The sequence below is a fragment of the Salmo trutta genome, chromosome 20 (assembly GCF_901001165.1).
Source record: "Salmo trutta chromosome 20, fSalTru1.1, whole genome shotgun sequence".
Taxonomy (NCBI): Eukaryota; Metazoa; Chordata; class Actinopteri; order Salmoniformes; family Salmonidae; genus Salmo; species Salmo trutta.
In genome coordinates, this window is record NC_042976.1 from 27,805,865 (window position 1) to 27,822,597 (window position 16,733).

The 16,733-nt window shown below is 39.8% G+C and overlaps 1 protein-coding gene across 1 annotated transcript in view; it reads left to right on the plus strand.

Annotated features, from left to right (window-relative positions):
* Positions 1–4,732: 4,732 nt before the first annotated feature.
* The window catches only part of LOC115155825 (cholecystokinin receptor-like), a 35,044-nt gene continuing 23,043 nt past the window's right edge, over positions 4,733–16,733 (plus strand). The window contains exon 1 of the mRNA XM_029702801.1: positions 4,733–5,216. Within this exon, the coding sequence (XP_029558661.1) occupies positions 5,054–5,216 (163 nt within the window). The 5' untranslated portion in view covers positions 4,733–5,053. The remainder of the gene's footprint in view (positions 5,217–16,733) is intronic.

The following is a 16,733-nucleotide window of genomic DNA, read 5'->3' on the forward strand; positions in this document are numbered from 1 at the left end:
AAAGGTTGACCTAAATGCTGAGCTATTTTACAGTGTGTCATGGCAGGAGCGTCTTGGGAGACGCATGTCTGACGAGGTAAAAATCTGTCGTTCTGCCCCTGAACAAGGCAGTTAACCCACCGTTCCTAGGCCGTCATTGAAAATAAGAATTTGTTCTTAACTGATTTGCCTAGTTAAATAAAGGTAAAAATGTTTTAAATAAAATGTCTGAACAGCCCAGTCCAAGTAACCCTTTAAAACCAATGTCCCAATCACAACCCAGTCATCTGTTCAGATGGTCAAAGTTGACAGAAAATGGTGGAGAAAGCTACTTTCAATGTCAAGGATCAATGCTTGGTAACATAACGCAGGGTTAATGGGAGCAAAGACTGGCTGACTGTGGGCATATTGCCAGGATGGAAGAATTGCGTGTTTTATTATGGAAATTGACTTCATCTGTGGGATAGTCCTCCTTATAGTACGGTTTCTCTTCATAGATGATGGAATTAAATGAAGATACGGTGTATCACAACAAACCAAGCCAACAATATGATGGGCGTCACACCCATCTTATGAATGGCTGAGGCCAAATGTAATATCTTTGAAAACATTTTGTGTGAATAGGAAACTTGAAAATATAGTTTGTACTGCATATTTATACTGAATATAAATGCAACATGTAAAGTGTTGGTCCCATGTTTCATGAGCTGAAATAAAAGATCCCAGAAATGTTCCACAAAAAGCTTATTTCTCTCAAATGTTGTGCACAAATTTATTTACATCACTGTTAGCATTTCTCTTTTGCCAAGATAATCTATCCACCTGACAGGTGTGGCATATCAAGAAGATGATTAAACAGCATGATCATTACACAGGTGCACCTTATGTTGGGGACAATAAAAGGCCACTCTAAAATGTGCAGTTTTGTCACACAACACAATGCCACAGATGTCTCAAGTTTTGAAGGAGCGTGCAATTGGCATGCTGACTGCAGGAATGTCCCCGAGCTGTTGCCAGACAATGGAATGTTCATTTCTCTACCATAGTTCTCCTCACAACCACAGACGACGTGTAACCACGCCAGTCCAGGACCTCCACATCCGGCTTCTTCACCTGCGGGATCGTCTGAGACCAGTCACCTGGACAGCTGATGAAACTGAGGAATATTTCTTTCTGTAATAAAGCACTTTTGTGGGGGAAAATCTTTTTTGATTGGCTGAGCCTGGCTCCCCAGTGGGTGGGCCTATACCCTCCCAGGCCGAGCCATGGTTGTGCCCCTGCCCAGTCATGTGAAATCCATAGATCAAGGCCTAATGAATTTATTTCAATTGACTGACTTCCTTAAATGAACTGTAACTCAGTAAAATCGTTTAAATTATTACATGTTGCGTTTACGTTTGTTCAATATATATCCGCAATTGAATAAAGAGAGGCACGTGCCTTTTCAGTTTCAATAGGCATATCATGATGCTTCTGTAGCCAATGGGTGTATCCGAATACCCGTACTAGCTTACTACATACTTAAGCTGCATACTCACTTCAGTGCTTGATCTAGTACAATTCAGTCATCTTTTCCGACTTGTGCTTGACAACAGCTGATAATCAGATAAATTGACACACTGTACCAAAATGAACAAATGGTGGGGCTGCAATAAGCTCGCACAGTCTCACGTCAGAAATAGATATTCATTCAAATGTCAAATTTCAAAGTTGTCCCAAATGTCAAATTCTGAATTGTTTAAGGTTAAGTTTAGGCAATAACTCCAGAATTTTTAAGGTTAGGGTTAAGTTTAGGCATTAACTCTGAAATCTTAACATTAGGCATTAACTCCAAATGGTTAAGAGCGTTGGGCCAGTAAATGAAAGGTCACTTGGTACAAATCCCCGAGCCGACTAGGTGAGAAATCTGCTCTGGATAATAGTGTCTGCTAAAATCGAAATGGTGTAATCTGGTTGGATGAAACTCTTCCAGTCTCTGTGAACAGCTTAGAACAGTATAAAAGTAATGAATCAACTCATATCTGTATTTTACTCACTGATGGTCACTATAAAGCCAGACACACAGCTTGTCCAATGATATCTAGACGCATCTCAACTCAGTTATCAGTATGACAAAGTACAATCTTTGACAATTGAGTTTAGGGTTAGGGTTAAAGATTGAAATGTGAATTTGCTGGGACTGTTACAATCTGACCTGGACCAATACATACCTTGATGCTGGTAATCTGGGTCCATGTAACAGAGGTTTGAGAGGATTCCCCCAGCTGATCCCTGCCTCCTGCTGTCAAGACAGAAGAGAAAATAAATACATATTCACTCAAGGGGAAACCCATTTTGTATGAAAACTGCAAGCCAGATTTATGAATTGTTTGTAGTTGTATGGGATTGAAGACAATGAGACAGTGAGATAAGAGAGGGAGAGAATCAAGAAGGGTGTGTATGTGTATTTGTGTGTGCCATACACAGATAGGTGTGTTATTATGTGTGTTTGTGTCGATTAGGTCAGAGACAGAGAGTCTGATGGGCAAGGGCTGCCCGAGGTCAGCATTCACTCAACCATTAGTCAAATCTGAAGTGATTTGGTGTCTGCATCCACACACACACACACACACACACACACACACACACACACACACACACACACACACACACACACACACACACACACACACACACACACACACACACACACACACACACAATGCTGGGTGAGAGATGAGGCCCCATACGCAGGTGTGTGTCCCTGGGGTAAACAGTTGAGACAAGATGGAGCGTTGTTCAGCCAGGGAGAGAGATAGAGAGATGACCCTCGATCCAGGCAGGTACTCACCAGGGGCCTGGAGCTGTGTTTGAACAGATTGATGTGAGGGGCATCGGATAGGACAGGAGCCATGCAGGGCCATGAGACATAGTGTGTGTGAGAGAGACAGAGATCCTCTTCAGCTTGAGAAAACACTACTGTCTGACTCATTTCTGTTTGTGTGTGCATGTGTGTGTCCGTGCGTGTGTGTGCTCGTGAATAGGTGCGTGTGTGGATTGGACCTGCATGGTTCAAATACAATTTTAAATATCTCAATTACTTTCACATACATTTCAAGATAACTATTCAGATATGTTTTATTTGAAAAGACAAGTAATTGAATATTGGAATACATTTGGAAATATACTTGAAAAGTATTGGCATGTATTTGAAAATACTCAAATACACTCCCAGGCATTTAACAAAGGTATTTAAAAATCATTGTTTTAATATGTATTTGAAAATAAGTTCAAATAGTAGGCTATTTATAGGAAATAATGTGAAAATACTATCAAATACTTCCAATAAAAGTAGATTCCGGCCTCATTATCTGAAAATACTCAAATATGGATGTAGGAAGAGGATCCTAACTTTATCACCCTGTTGCAGGAGAACTTTCTTGCAATACAGGACATTGTAAACTGTTTAAATGTTTAAAAAGGCTTCCAAAGTTTTTTCATAAGGCTGAAATTTGAAAGTGGAGATTACAATGTATCAACCCCTACAGAAATGTCCATTAATTACAATCCACATAATAAATCACATTTCCTGTTGCTGCAGGATTATTTCACTGATGTAGAAAACTGGCTCAAATTAAGATCCTATATCTGTACACAGAACATAAGTATTTAAATAACAAATCACTTGAACCTAGGTCTGGTGTGGATACCGACATCAGTGTTAAACCATTTGGAGTCATTACTGTTATACCGTCCGGGTGTAATCAACATGTCATCCCAGAGATAGACCATGATGAATAACACTCCTTCCAGCGGGTAGCAGTCATCTCTCTCTCTCTCTCGCTCTCTCTCTCTCTCTCTCTCTCTCTCTCTCTCTCTCTCTCTCTCTCTCTCTCTCCCTTTCTCGCTCTCCCTCATTTGAATGGCACTTTGATTGGCTTGTTTAGGTGGGTAATTGGATCTGCAGATTGAAGAACCAGGCTAATTCAAGCTTGGATAGTTTGGGTTCTGGGGCATGGAGAAGTAGCGGACAGTCATCTCTCTCTCTGAGTGAGAGCAGTTTGCATTCTCATCACCCAACCACAGGCCTGTGTTATAGTCCCTTCTCTTCACAGCAATACCACGCCTCAGCAGGCAGCTAGCTGCTACAGTACAACAGGTCCTTTGATTATAGTAAAGCCAGTGTTACAGCCAATCCAGTGGCCCATTCATCTCTGCCTGCTTACTTCCATGTGGAAAATATGTAAGTGATGGAATAATATGGTTTAGCATATACAAAAATTGTTTGTCTTTGTAATTCTAATCTATGGAATACAAAACACCTGTGAGTGTTGTTGATGTTTGTATTTTCAGTCATTTAGGCAATTCAGGGCTCATCTGTAAAAAAAAAGACATGATTAGATACTATGTCAATAATAATAGTCTATAGATCTCCTGAAGTCATAAAGTATAAGTCAATCGTAATAAATGAAGCCCTGCAACAATGAGCGTTCCTAACTGCTTTCTCATTTTGTAGGCCTACTCCAATTGTTGTTATACTAATCTTATAAAATCAATGTGGGTTATTTGCGCACCACTTGAGGGCGCCATTGGAGCACTCAGTTGGCCATTCATAACTTTCTACCCCAGAGGACCATTTGTCCCACACCCCCAACAATGTTCCCACACCCCCAACAGTGTACCCACAAACAGAACCAACGACCAATCCCGCGCTCCCCCCACCCCCCATGCACTCAGCCTTTCCCCATATTACCCCACCGCTGCTCTCTCTGCGCTCAGTCTGAGCCGCAGTCACTCCAACTGGCGAGGCGCAGCGGCACGGCAGGGTCCCCAACCTTCCTGCAGTGCAGAGATCCACTCAACTCATGAACCCATACTGGCAACTGACAACTTCAAGGATACCGTGAATGTGTTTATTAGGAAACAAAATATGAAAATCTACAGACAAACATTTACTTTGGTTGGAGTATTTTTTGAAAGATTTAGGCTATTTACACATATTTTTAGGATTTCTATGGACAGTCATATGACCACAGCAAATGCTCACGAGAAATAATATAATGAGTACTTTTGACCTTTCTCTTTAACCCTCAAGATGGATTTACAAACCCTGAACGAGACCTCTGTGTTCTTGGAGTGTGTGGAAGCGCAAGGTGCTGCGTCAAATGGAACGCCGAACTCCAGCCTGGAACTCACAAACATCACCACCTGTGGAAACGCTTACGTGGTCCTCAAACCGCAACATGTCAAACAGAAAGGTGAGGAGCCAGGCCACCTTTATTTATTTTTATTCAAAAACCTAAATGAAATAACCAAATACGCCAAGCCAATGCATTTTCACGAAGCTGACACCTAACCCAATTCACCATAGCCTACATTTCAACAGCAATAGGCGCTCAAACTACCGATTCATTCATATTATCCAAATACCAGAGACAAGAAAACCTGTTTTAAGCAAAGTTAATCTCAACTGGTAAATGTGAAGTGCAAATAGTCTAAACATTTTACCATGATTATATTCTATAATTTAATTTAATAACAAATCAAATTGTTGATATAATAATAATTGGTTCCCAATTAATACCATTTAAAAGGGCTGGAACATCATGTTTTGATTGTAGTAATCAGTGTCCCATTTCTTTCTAAGAATTGTATGACAACCGAGTCAACCCCAGCGCAGATGCATAGGTATATCACAAATGAATTACAATAACTTTTCATACAGTGTGTGTACAAGTGGTGTGGGTGTGCCCGCGCACGTATGTGTGTGTGCAGTGTACAGTGATGTAGCTAATTAATATGGGGACAGCAGAGAAAGCAACAGCGCATTACGCATTCATGTATCCAGCCTAGCTACAATCCAACCCAATGCCAGAAACCATACCAATTCACACTTATTCAGAAATTCTCAGGCTTGGGAATACACACCACCCACCTTTAAAACCATGACTACCACCCATCCTTAAACAAATCTTTGACAGACATCAATACTGCAATCTCAACCATAAATTAAGCCAGTCCCCATTGATCCAGTGTAGTCAGAAGACTGAGGCTTTACCCTCATACCAAAGGTCAGCATTGCACTTTGACTAAATGTTTCAGCTGTAGGCATATTTGTCCACTTCTAACAAAGTGGCTCCTTCCCACACTGTTGTTCACAGCTAGAGCTGTGTGTGTGTGTGTGTGTGTGTGTGTGTGTGTGTGTGTGTGTGTGTGTGTGTGTGTGTGTGTGTGTGTGTGTGTGTGTGTGTGTGTGTGTGTGTGTGTGTGTGAGAGACCGTCTCTCAGATCAATCATGGACAGATATTCTACTGTGGAGAGACATTTGATATCCAGAGAAATGTGGCAAAGACAGCATTCCCTTACAGTTTATTTGCTTCTGTCAGTGATTGATTTTGACATGCTCACACCATAATAAAATCAACTCTGACTGCTAATGAGAAATGGGCTGGTGTCAGGTGTCAGAAAATGTAATCAAAGAAATTATACTAACATGGAAATAGCGAGGGATGATACAAAACTATTATTATTACAAACCAATTATCGTCATGACATGATTGAGGTTTCTTGTCATACAGGAGCGGGAGTGAATCGTGCATCGCGCCAACCCGTATAGAATAGAGTCACATCCTAAGGGGGGATGGGAACATTAGTCAGAAATTAGTCTTGGGTAGCAGAATGTTAATAATAGATTTGTGTTTGTCTCTAAATAGGCTATATCTACACTCATAAAAATAAAGGTGCAAGTTGGACCCAAGTAAGGTTCTTGAAAGTGATGTCATAGGGGAACCATTGCATGCATGGTTTCTGAATAACCATAAATGGAATGGTTCTTTGAAGAACCGTACAAAAATGCCCACGTACAAAAATATTGAGATAAAACTTAGCGCACAGCATACATACGCATGTTTCCCGTTATAAATCAGATTTGTAAAACTGTGTTTGCGTGAACGAGCCTCCATTCACCTGTATCATTTGGAACTAGTGGAATTATTAGGACAGGGAATGCAAAATACGAATTGTTCTTCAATATTTACTTTATCAATAGATTATTGGGTTTATATGACCTGCCTTGATATAGTCTATGAGATTAAATAGGCAATAGGCAATAGGCACACACAGCGATACTGTAGGCTATACATAATGTCAAATATTTGACATAAGCTACTAGTCTCTTTACTGTATTAGCAATACTTTATGCTCTATCTGGAAAATGACTGTGTCCGTTTCTGAACGAGTAAACAATGGCAAATTGTTGTGGACCTGTCAGCAGAACGTTTGAATTCAACAATGTTGTATATTAACTTTTCCCCCAACCTAAATATGAGGGACTGCCCGCGAATTCTGAAACATTGTAGGGGAGGCTACAAAAGAAATGCAATTGCAGTATTACTGTGTTTTTGTTCTACTTTACTTTTTTTTAAGTATATATATTTTTTTAATTCATTACTGCATTGTTGGGAAAGAGCAAGTAATAAAGGCATTTCACTGCACTTGTGCACGTGACAATAAAAACGTTAAACTTGATACATAGGCCTACTTAAAATAAAACTGTTAAAATCGACTGTATACCGATATTATAAACTGCGCTGCCTATTATATTGCAAAACTTGAAATATATAAAACCTATTTACTAGACTACAAGGTACAATTAAATGAGAGATGCACATGGTAATTTGTTCTATGGCTCATTCGGGAATATTAACCCATCAAGACCAAAAAATGGGAGGAACATACTGCATTCTGCAATGGTTATGAAAATAAATAGGAAAAATATTTGTGTCTAATTTATATACGTAATTATTTTAGACAGAGATATTCCCTTTTCTCACTAATGGTGGCATTCTTGTTAGTATGTTTTCCTAATTGTTTTATTAATACGCTTTTCATCATATCCTCCATTTGCACAAAATATTTACTTGCCAGCTTTCAACACAATATTTCAACCACTAGCAGATGTGCATACACATGGTCTAAAGTTTGCCAGGAGGTGAACACATTCTCACATCAATTACTTTAAAAAAGCCAGCTTTTGGGTGAAAACTGGCAGACACACATTTGAGTATATTTTGTACATATGCACGATTTATAAATGAGGCCCCAGGACTGGTTTTGAATGGCCCTGCTGTAGGGTTTTAGGCATTATTTGCATATTTATCAAGGTGCCTTTCGAGTGAATTTGAGAGTTACCAGTACCATCCATGACTGTGTTTGCTCCAGCCAGAGTTGGCATATCTGACATTTTGAATTTTATTCAGAATGACTGCCGGGGTTGGGAAGACTAAGATCTGAGACTACCTTAAATATCTAAACTGGAACAACCATTTCAGTAATGGGTGCAATAAGTCCAGGATTGGAATTGTTTAGAAACATTTGCTATTTATATTTCAGTAGCATAAGATGAATTAATCAATGTACAAAACAGAGTTATGGGAAAAAAATATCTATATATTAATGATTGGCATGGTTTTGGTTCAACTCTACTATTAAACAGCAACACTGGGGTTCTTTTACACCAATGTGTGTTAATGTAACTACTGTGGCGGTTTCGGTGCCCTGATCTTGATAAGGCAGGGTTTACACATACACAACACACACCACCAGTCCACGGGAAGGGTTAACACGGTTTATTTTTTTTTTAAATCAGGTAGGGGCAAGGTTCCTGATATACAAAACTCAAACAAACAAAGTAAATACGTCATCACCAGTGGAAGGGCCTCCACTCTTGGTCTTTGGGGTTCACTCCTTGTTGAAATCTTCAGTTCCTTTATTCCGGTAAACCTCCTGCGCCACCGTATGCTCAGTCTCTCCAATAGCCTCTTCCTCGTTCACCTGCCGGGGTCAAAGGAAAGACAAAGAAAGCAAACCCAGGGCGCGGTTAAGTAGAGCCCCCGATTGGTTTCACCTAATTACAGCTGGAGACAGGTGTGGCTGTTCTGCTGCAGTCCGGCAGTTTCCCCTGAGCTGTCCATGGCCCTGCCTCTGGGGAATACTTCCCATTGCTGTCCATGGTCCTGGCAGCCAGAAAACACAGAAACCTCACAGGCATATACGTCCATCCACCACACAACCCCTGAAATTGCTACACTACATTTACATTTTAGTAATTTAGCGGACGCTCTTGTCCAGAGCGACTTACAGGAGCAATTAAGGCTAAGTGCCTTGCTCAAGGGCACATCAACAGATTGTTCACCTAGTCGGCTCAGGGATTTAACCAGTGACCTTTCTGTTACTTGCCCAATGCTCTTAACTGCTAGGCTACCTGCCACCCTTGACACTTTACATTGTTAATTTAACTCTTGATCAACACTAACATTTTACACTGAAAAATCAACACTCGTTAACACTAGCCAATTTGCTGTGTGATATGAATTCTGGAGAACCGTAGATGCCACGTCATGAAGTCCACACTTACCTCAAAGAGTCTTTATCGGCCAAGAGTTCTCCAAGGAACCTTAAGAGCTGAGGAATAACCATTTAAGGACCTTCATTTTGTTCAGTGTATTCAGTCTTGACACCAGCCTGTAGGATACTGGTCCATAATACACATTGTGTTCCTTTCTGTAGTGGTCTGTGTGTGTATGTCTGTATGTGTGGTGTGTGTGTGTTTGACCAGCGCTCTGTCAACAACAGCATTTGGTTCAAACTGAGGCTGCGGAGGGAAAGGGGAGAGTTTTGTGTCCTTCACTATCCTGTATGTAACAAACACCATATTTCAACAAGCTCTCACAATCTCACTGCAGAATCCGACGTTTGTCCGTAAACGTCAAATGTCGAAGGTTAAGTATAGGCATTCATTCTGAATGATTAAGGGTTAAGGATTGGGATAGGGTTAAAACAAAAACAACTCAACGGTTAAGTCTAGGCATGAATTCCGAATGGTGAAGTTAAGAGTTAACAAACAAGATCTCCTTGAACACGCAACCCTCAGAGCCGGAACTCGTGGCTTACGCCCATCCGCCATCCCTATCCACTAATCTGGACCGATGTGAAATTTTGCAGTGGATCTTGAGTGACCTGGCTATATATTTAGCATACCCCTCGGGATCAGCCACAAGTTCCAACTGGTCCACACAGACATTATCAGACCCGAATGCACGTATACACACGCGCACGTGCACAAACACACGAAGACTGTGACCGCTGCTGCTGCCATCATCTTTAGTCACTCAGTCACCTTAACAATTTCTCAGTCTGTCCCTCTGTTTCTATCACTGTCTCTCTGTCCCTATGTGTTTTGCTCCATGTAAAGTATTTATAGAGCAGTAGACTGATGCAGACAGACATACAGTGCAGCTGGTTGAATCACATAGAGGGTTGAGTGATTTCATAGCAAGCCAAGCCTCCATGACCAGAGGACTATCGGTTCAGCTCTAACGGATTCAGACTACCCACACCAGCTTCACTGTCAACGCTCTACTCATTGTAAAATAGACGGCCATTCCTGATTTAAACTCTTTTTCACAGGACTGGGATCGTTTCCATATCAATTCCATCACTTCAACATTAATTCACTTCGGTTGCCAAGCAATTAAATTTAAATTCATTATGTGAATCGATGGAGTTGAAATGTAGTTGACCCTGGTCTGTGTTAAGGTAAAGCCTGCCATCATGCATGACTGTAGACTGCATGGGCTATCATATCAAGAGATGTGACCCCCGACAAGTCATCTCACACGGCTATGAAACACACAGCAACTCAGGTCTTATGGCAATCTCTCTCACTAGCCACAGTACATCACTACATACAATATCACAGTGTTATAGCTGCTCATAATGGATATTATCTCTTATGAAAGTACTTGACAGTTGACACCTGTCGTATCATGCTTATGACATCATAAAGTAGGTTGGATGATGGACGATAACTGTGGTACATGTTTATTAAACTAAGAAAACTTCCCCCAGTGGAAAGTGGATGATACCCCCGTGCACTCATATTGATAGTTTAATTAAAGAATAAAGTTAATTCTTATGCCCCATAGTGCAGTATAGTGGTAATGGGGTGGACGTGACAAGCGGTGCCAAAGACAGGCTATCAGTCACAAGAAGAATTCAGTGTCCCAAATGGCACTATGTTTGACAAAAGCTCTATGGGTCCTGGTCAAAAGTAGTGTACTGTGTAAAAATAGGCTGGCATTTGAGACTCAGATTTTGTATCTGTAAGATATTCGCACAATACCTCCTGGTTTCTTTCTCATTATTTTTCTCTTGCACATACTCCATCATTCTCTTTCACACTTTCTTGCTCTCATTCATTTTCTCTCTCACACACTTGCAGAACAATTCTCTCTCTCTCTCTAGCTCTCTCTCACACTTGTTCAACCCCCTCTCATTCACACACATTGCTCAAGTTCTGTTGTATTCCTCTAATGGAGGTGGTCTATCACATCACTGTGAATTTGTAGCGTTTTGCTGTGAATTTAACAGTAATTTATAGGCAGCTAATTCACAAGTAAGTTACTGTATTTCATATTATAGTATACCTCCTGAAATGGTAATACAGTATCAAAGCAAGTACTGTGTAGTGACACAGAGTACAATTCCGTACAATTGACTGTATTATATTTTAGAGTATTTTACTGATATTACAGGGGAGAGGTGCAAGCAGGTTGGCTTCTAGTTAATAATGTGTTTACACAGTACAGCATATCAAGGAATATTTTGTTTTTTATATCACTTGCACTTCAAGAGGCCTTAAAAAAGGCTTCCAAACTGGCATCGACTACAGGGGAAAAACAGACCAAAAAGACATGGCAAAATGCTCAACTATTAAAGTTTTAAGACTTGCTGCAACTCCTGTCTTCCTCTATACATTTTAAATCGATGTGGCACTATAACCACAAAATAGCAATTATTTCCCCACCCACAATATTCTCCCACAATGCACAATAATTTACGCTATCAACGTTTCACAGTATTTTACTGTTGATAAAACAAAAAATGACAGTTTTCCATTACAGTGTACCCTGCTTATACAGTAGATATACAGTGGCAAGAAAAAGTATGTGAACCTTTGGAATTACCTGGATAAGTCGCTCTGGATAAGAGCGTCTGCTAAATGACTTAAATGTAAAAAAAAAATGTAAATGTAATATCTGCATAAATTGGTCATCAAATTTGATCTGATCTTCATCTAAGTCACAACAATAGACAAACATAGTGTGCTTAAACTAATAACACACATGTTCATGTCTTTATTGAACACACCAAAGGGTTCACATACTTTTTCTTGCCACTGTATGTTTTTTTTGTGTTCAGTAGGTTGGGGGGACAACACTCCATCTCCCTCACTGGCTGAACGGGTCTATTTAAGTAGCACTTTGGGTTAGAAGAGACAGATATGACATTTACTGTGGTAGATTAGCCATTAGCTATAACATTTACGTGTATCTTACTCTCTGAGGAGAACCTTTCTTCAGCTAAGCCCAACTGCGCATCTGGGTCACGGCACCACTGTTACGGATGTCAAGTTGCTTGCTTAGCGAGTACCACTTCCTCCCCGATTTGACTTATACCTGGCTCGAACTCAGAATCTCTGCTTTGCTAACACGTGACCGCCCTCCTTGACAACGTTCCAACGGTTTGAGACATCCAAAAGGTACTAATTGGATGTCTCCATCCACTACATTTCAAGATAGCTGTGGAGTGAGCTTACAGTACGCTTTTAACTCCGTTACATTTGCACAGTGTGATGAGGGTGAAAAGAGCAAATTGGGAACTAAACAAAGGAACTCACAGTCTTATAGCCTTTGTAGCTGCATTATAGTAACATTATCAGGTTTTCATGACAGACATCTCACATAAAACACAGAAAAAGCTGTAAAACAGTATAATTTATGTTAGGCGAGAAACAGCTCATTTAAAATACTGATGGTGTTGTTGAAATTCATAATATATTCAACCACATGTTTCATAGTAATGTTAATGTTATTTGAACCATGCAGATGTTCTGGGTATGTGTGTGTGTGTGTTCTGTATGTGTGTGTAAGTTACAGTGGTTTAAAGTACTTAAGTATCTGTGCTTTACTTTACTATTTATATTTTGGACAACTTTTACTTCACTACATTCTTAAAGAAAATGATGTACTTTTTACTCCATACATTTTCCCTGAGACCCAAAAGTACTCATTACATTTTGAATGCTTAGCAGGACAATAAAATTGTATAATTCACACACATTTTAAAAGAACATCCCTGGTCATCCCTACAGCCTCTTATCTGGTGGACTCACTAAACACATGCTTCGTTTGTAAATTATGTCTGAGTGTTTGGAGCGTGGACATGGCTGTCCGTAAATAAATAAAAAAACAAAAAATGATGCTTAATATAAGGACTTTGAAATTATTTATACTTTAAATTTTGATACTTAAGAATATTTGATCAATTACATTTACTTTTGATACTTAAGTATATTTAAAAGCAAATACTTTTAGACTTTTGCTCAAGTACACTCTAAAAAAAAATATTCCTTTAGGGTTTATTCAAATTAAACATATGGGGGAACCCCTATAAGTTCTTAGAGGAACCCTTTAAAAGGGTTCTTCAAAGAACTCCTTTTAATGGTTCCATGACGAACCTTTTGAAGAACCTTTTGGGGTTAATTTTTGAACTACCCCTCTCCCCTAGTATTATTGTTATTACTAATAATAATAATATGCAAAACAATAACCCAATATTGTAGTTGTCAGTGTTTATTATGATTTTAGTGGCAAGGCAGTATTCAAAAATCCAAATATGGATTCACAGACTTCACCCTCCCTCCACCTCTGATGAATATAACATGAAACCTGTTTGATCACCATGCACTGCAAAATCATTCTGGCTATGGATACAGAGAACATCAACACATTAACATCCACATGCCAGAGGATAAACCCATTGGACTTGAGGCTCTGCTGGGAGTTATAGTAATTATACAGATGATTAACAAAACATGCACTCGACAGAATTCATACCTTGGTTTTTGTAGGTAATGTGAATGAAAAAAAAAACTATTTTGAAAATGGTTTTCATACACATACCTTGTCCATAATATAGAGGCCTATGGGATATTCATTGAAGAGGTAAGGGAGGAGGATGGTAAATGTGATATGCATAACATAACATACCAATGCCAATAGACATACCTTTGTATGCCTAATCATCTGTATACCGGCAGGCACAGATACAAAAGTGAGCAGTTCAGTCATCTGCTCCCAATACAGCTAGCCTTCAAGATATTCTTATAGTCTACACATTCTTAGCTATTTGTTGATTGATATCCATTGACTTGTGTCCATTTTCTGTTTTAGAAAGATTTTAACAAATGTGAAAAGATAAATGGTATCATCATAAAGCAATATGAATTTAGATCGTACAAACCTTACCTTAAATTGAGATCTTTACATTTCTCAGTTAAGTGCCTGCACCTGCTGTCCTTTCAAATTCAAATCCAAATGTTTCAGTTGGGCAGTAAGGTTCCTGCAAGAACCCCCAACAGCTAAGGAGGTTCCTCGACGAACCCCACCTCCTATGGGGTTCTTAGAAGAACCCTTTGGGGGCAGTTTTCAATGCCAAGAACCCTAAGGTTCTTTTAAGAACTTTGAGAATCTTAGAAGAACCCTTGTTGAACCCCTCATTTTTAGAGTGTAGTATTTTACTGGGTAACTTTCACTTTTACTTGAGTCATTTTCTATTAAGGTATCTTTACTTTTACTCAAGTATGACAATTGGGTACTTTTTCCACCACTGGTAAGAATCGTATGATTCTAACGAAGCAAACTCAGTTGGTGTCATGTTTATCTGCTACCCTGTTCCCTGCTGACTGTTTAAGCTAAGCACACACTGAAAGATATCTGTGCATTGCAGTTCTGCATGTTCAATCCGAAATCTGCAGTGGCCATACAGCATTTACTGTGATATGGCCTCTGCAGAAGTCAGTGCATTCATACTTCTTGCGCGTCGCGGAACACGAACACGATGGTGTTCTCCATTTTGCTCTACAACCCCCACAAGTGTCACAGGACTTGTTTGAAGGTAACCTATACAAACAAATGGAAGTATGGAAGTAGTTTTGTGGCAACAAAAATAAGGGGTTAAATATGTGTCCAAAAAAACTTAAATATTTCTCCTAGATATAGGACAGACACTTCAAAACCTTATTACTTAGGATTTATTTTTTGACTGTCTTTTTTGCCATTTATGACTGTGTTAATCAATGCGTTTCTATGGGCTATAGTAGTAAAGGCCAAATTCAATGTTTTATCAAATATATATCTATATTTGTTTAATTGTATACCTAAAGGAGTCCTAAAATTCAACAACTTAGACTTTTAGAGGTTAAAAGATAGAGTTTTGGAGCAGCAAAACAGTGAGCGGACATCCACTTTTTATCTATGTATTGTACATTATTTCAGCCAGCTCCTGTTGAATTTTTTTCTGAAGCCAGAAGCAGGCTAGTATCAGTTACATTTATGCCTTTACTAGACTACGGGGATATTTGATATATGAATGCTTCCGCTAAGTAATTGAGATCAATTGACACCGTTTACCATGGCGCATTGAGATTTTATTTAAACTGCAAAACCCTTACGCACCACTGCACTTTATATACCAGGGTTGGCTGGCCTTCTCTGGTAGGCTCAGTCACTCGTATACTTTTATTTACAAAGCCATTTTGGGTTTACTACCATTTTATTTGGGCATTTTTATTGTTCAGAAATGTGGTTTTGGATAAAAGTTTTGGATGTGCATAAAACCCCCTCCATGTAGGCTACATGTCCATATGCCGATCATGGAATGAGAGGTGAGCCAAGTGCATTAGCCAAGTATCCTCATCACCGTTTCCAAAGAGCACCTCTTGTAGGCAGCAGGTAGTTGGCAGGTACCATATCGGTTAGAGAGGTGAGCCAGCATAAAGTTCAAATTCCGAATCAGACGTAAAAAAAAATCTGTTGGGAAGTGAGCTGGCAACAAGAGGGTTGCTGGTAACAAATCCTAGATGCTATTGCCTGCCGTTGTGCCCTTGAGCAAGGCATTTAACCCCACACAACAACAGTTTGCCCAGTGTGGCAGCCCCCGCACCTCTCCAAATGTGTCATTTGGAGGGGTTAAAAGTGGAAGTCAAATGTTTGTTGGACCTTGTGTGCAATTGACCAATACAGTGATCATAATCGGAATCTTGTCTGGTAACCAAAGACGTGCTCCTCCAAACATATTCAAATTATTCAGTCCTAGGCTAAACTATATGGCTTATTGAGAATGTGCCTCACACATACAATTTATGGGAGCCTAATATGTTTTATTTGAGGAGGTGAGACACATGCAGTATTAAGCCATGAAATGTGTTGATTGGCCCGTGAGTTGCCAGGCCTTCGCCACACCTACAATTTTATTTATTCATCGATCGCAGACCTTTCATGCCACCGGCAGTTATTGAGCTCCTAATTCCTAAAAAATACTGATACTCCCCTGAACCTATAGCACTACCGCCAACGGTAAGATTTACCATTGTGTCAAAACAAAGCCCTCTGTCTCAGTGACAGAAGGATGAGTTTGTAATGGGCTGTATTGATTTTTATTTTCTACCTATGTCTCTGTTTCCCTCCACCTCCCCAAGTTGTATACCAGGGGTGATTAAGGAGAGAGGTTTCTCCTCTCCTCTCCTGGTACAAACAGCAGGATGACAGAAGTAAATGTGGTCAGGGAGTTATGGCTGTTCCCTGCACAGCCACTGAGCAAACAGGAAAGTAATTGGCTTCGATTAGGCTGAAGCCGGTGTAACATATTTCATT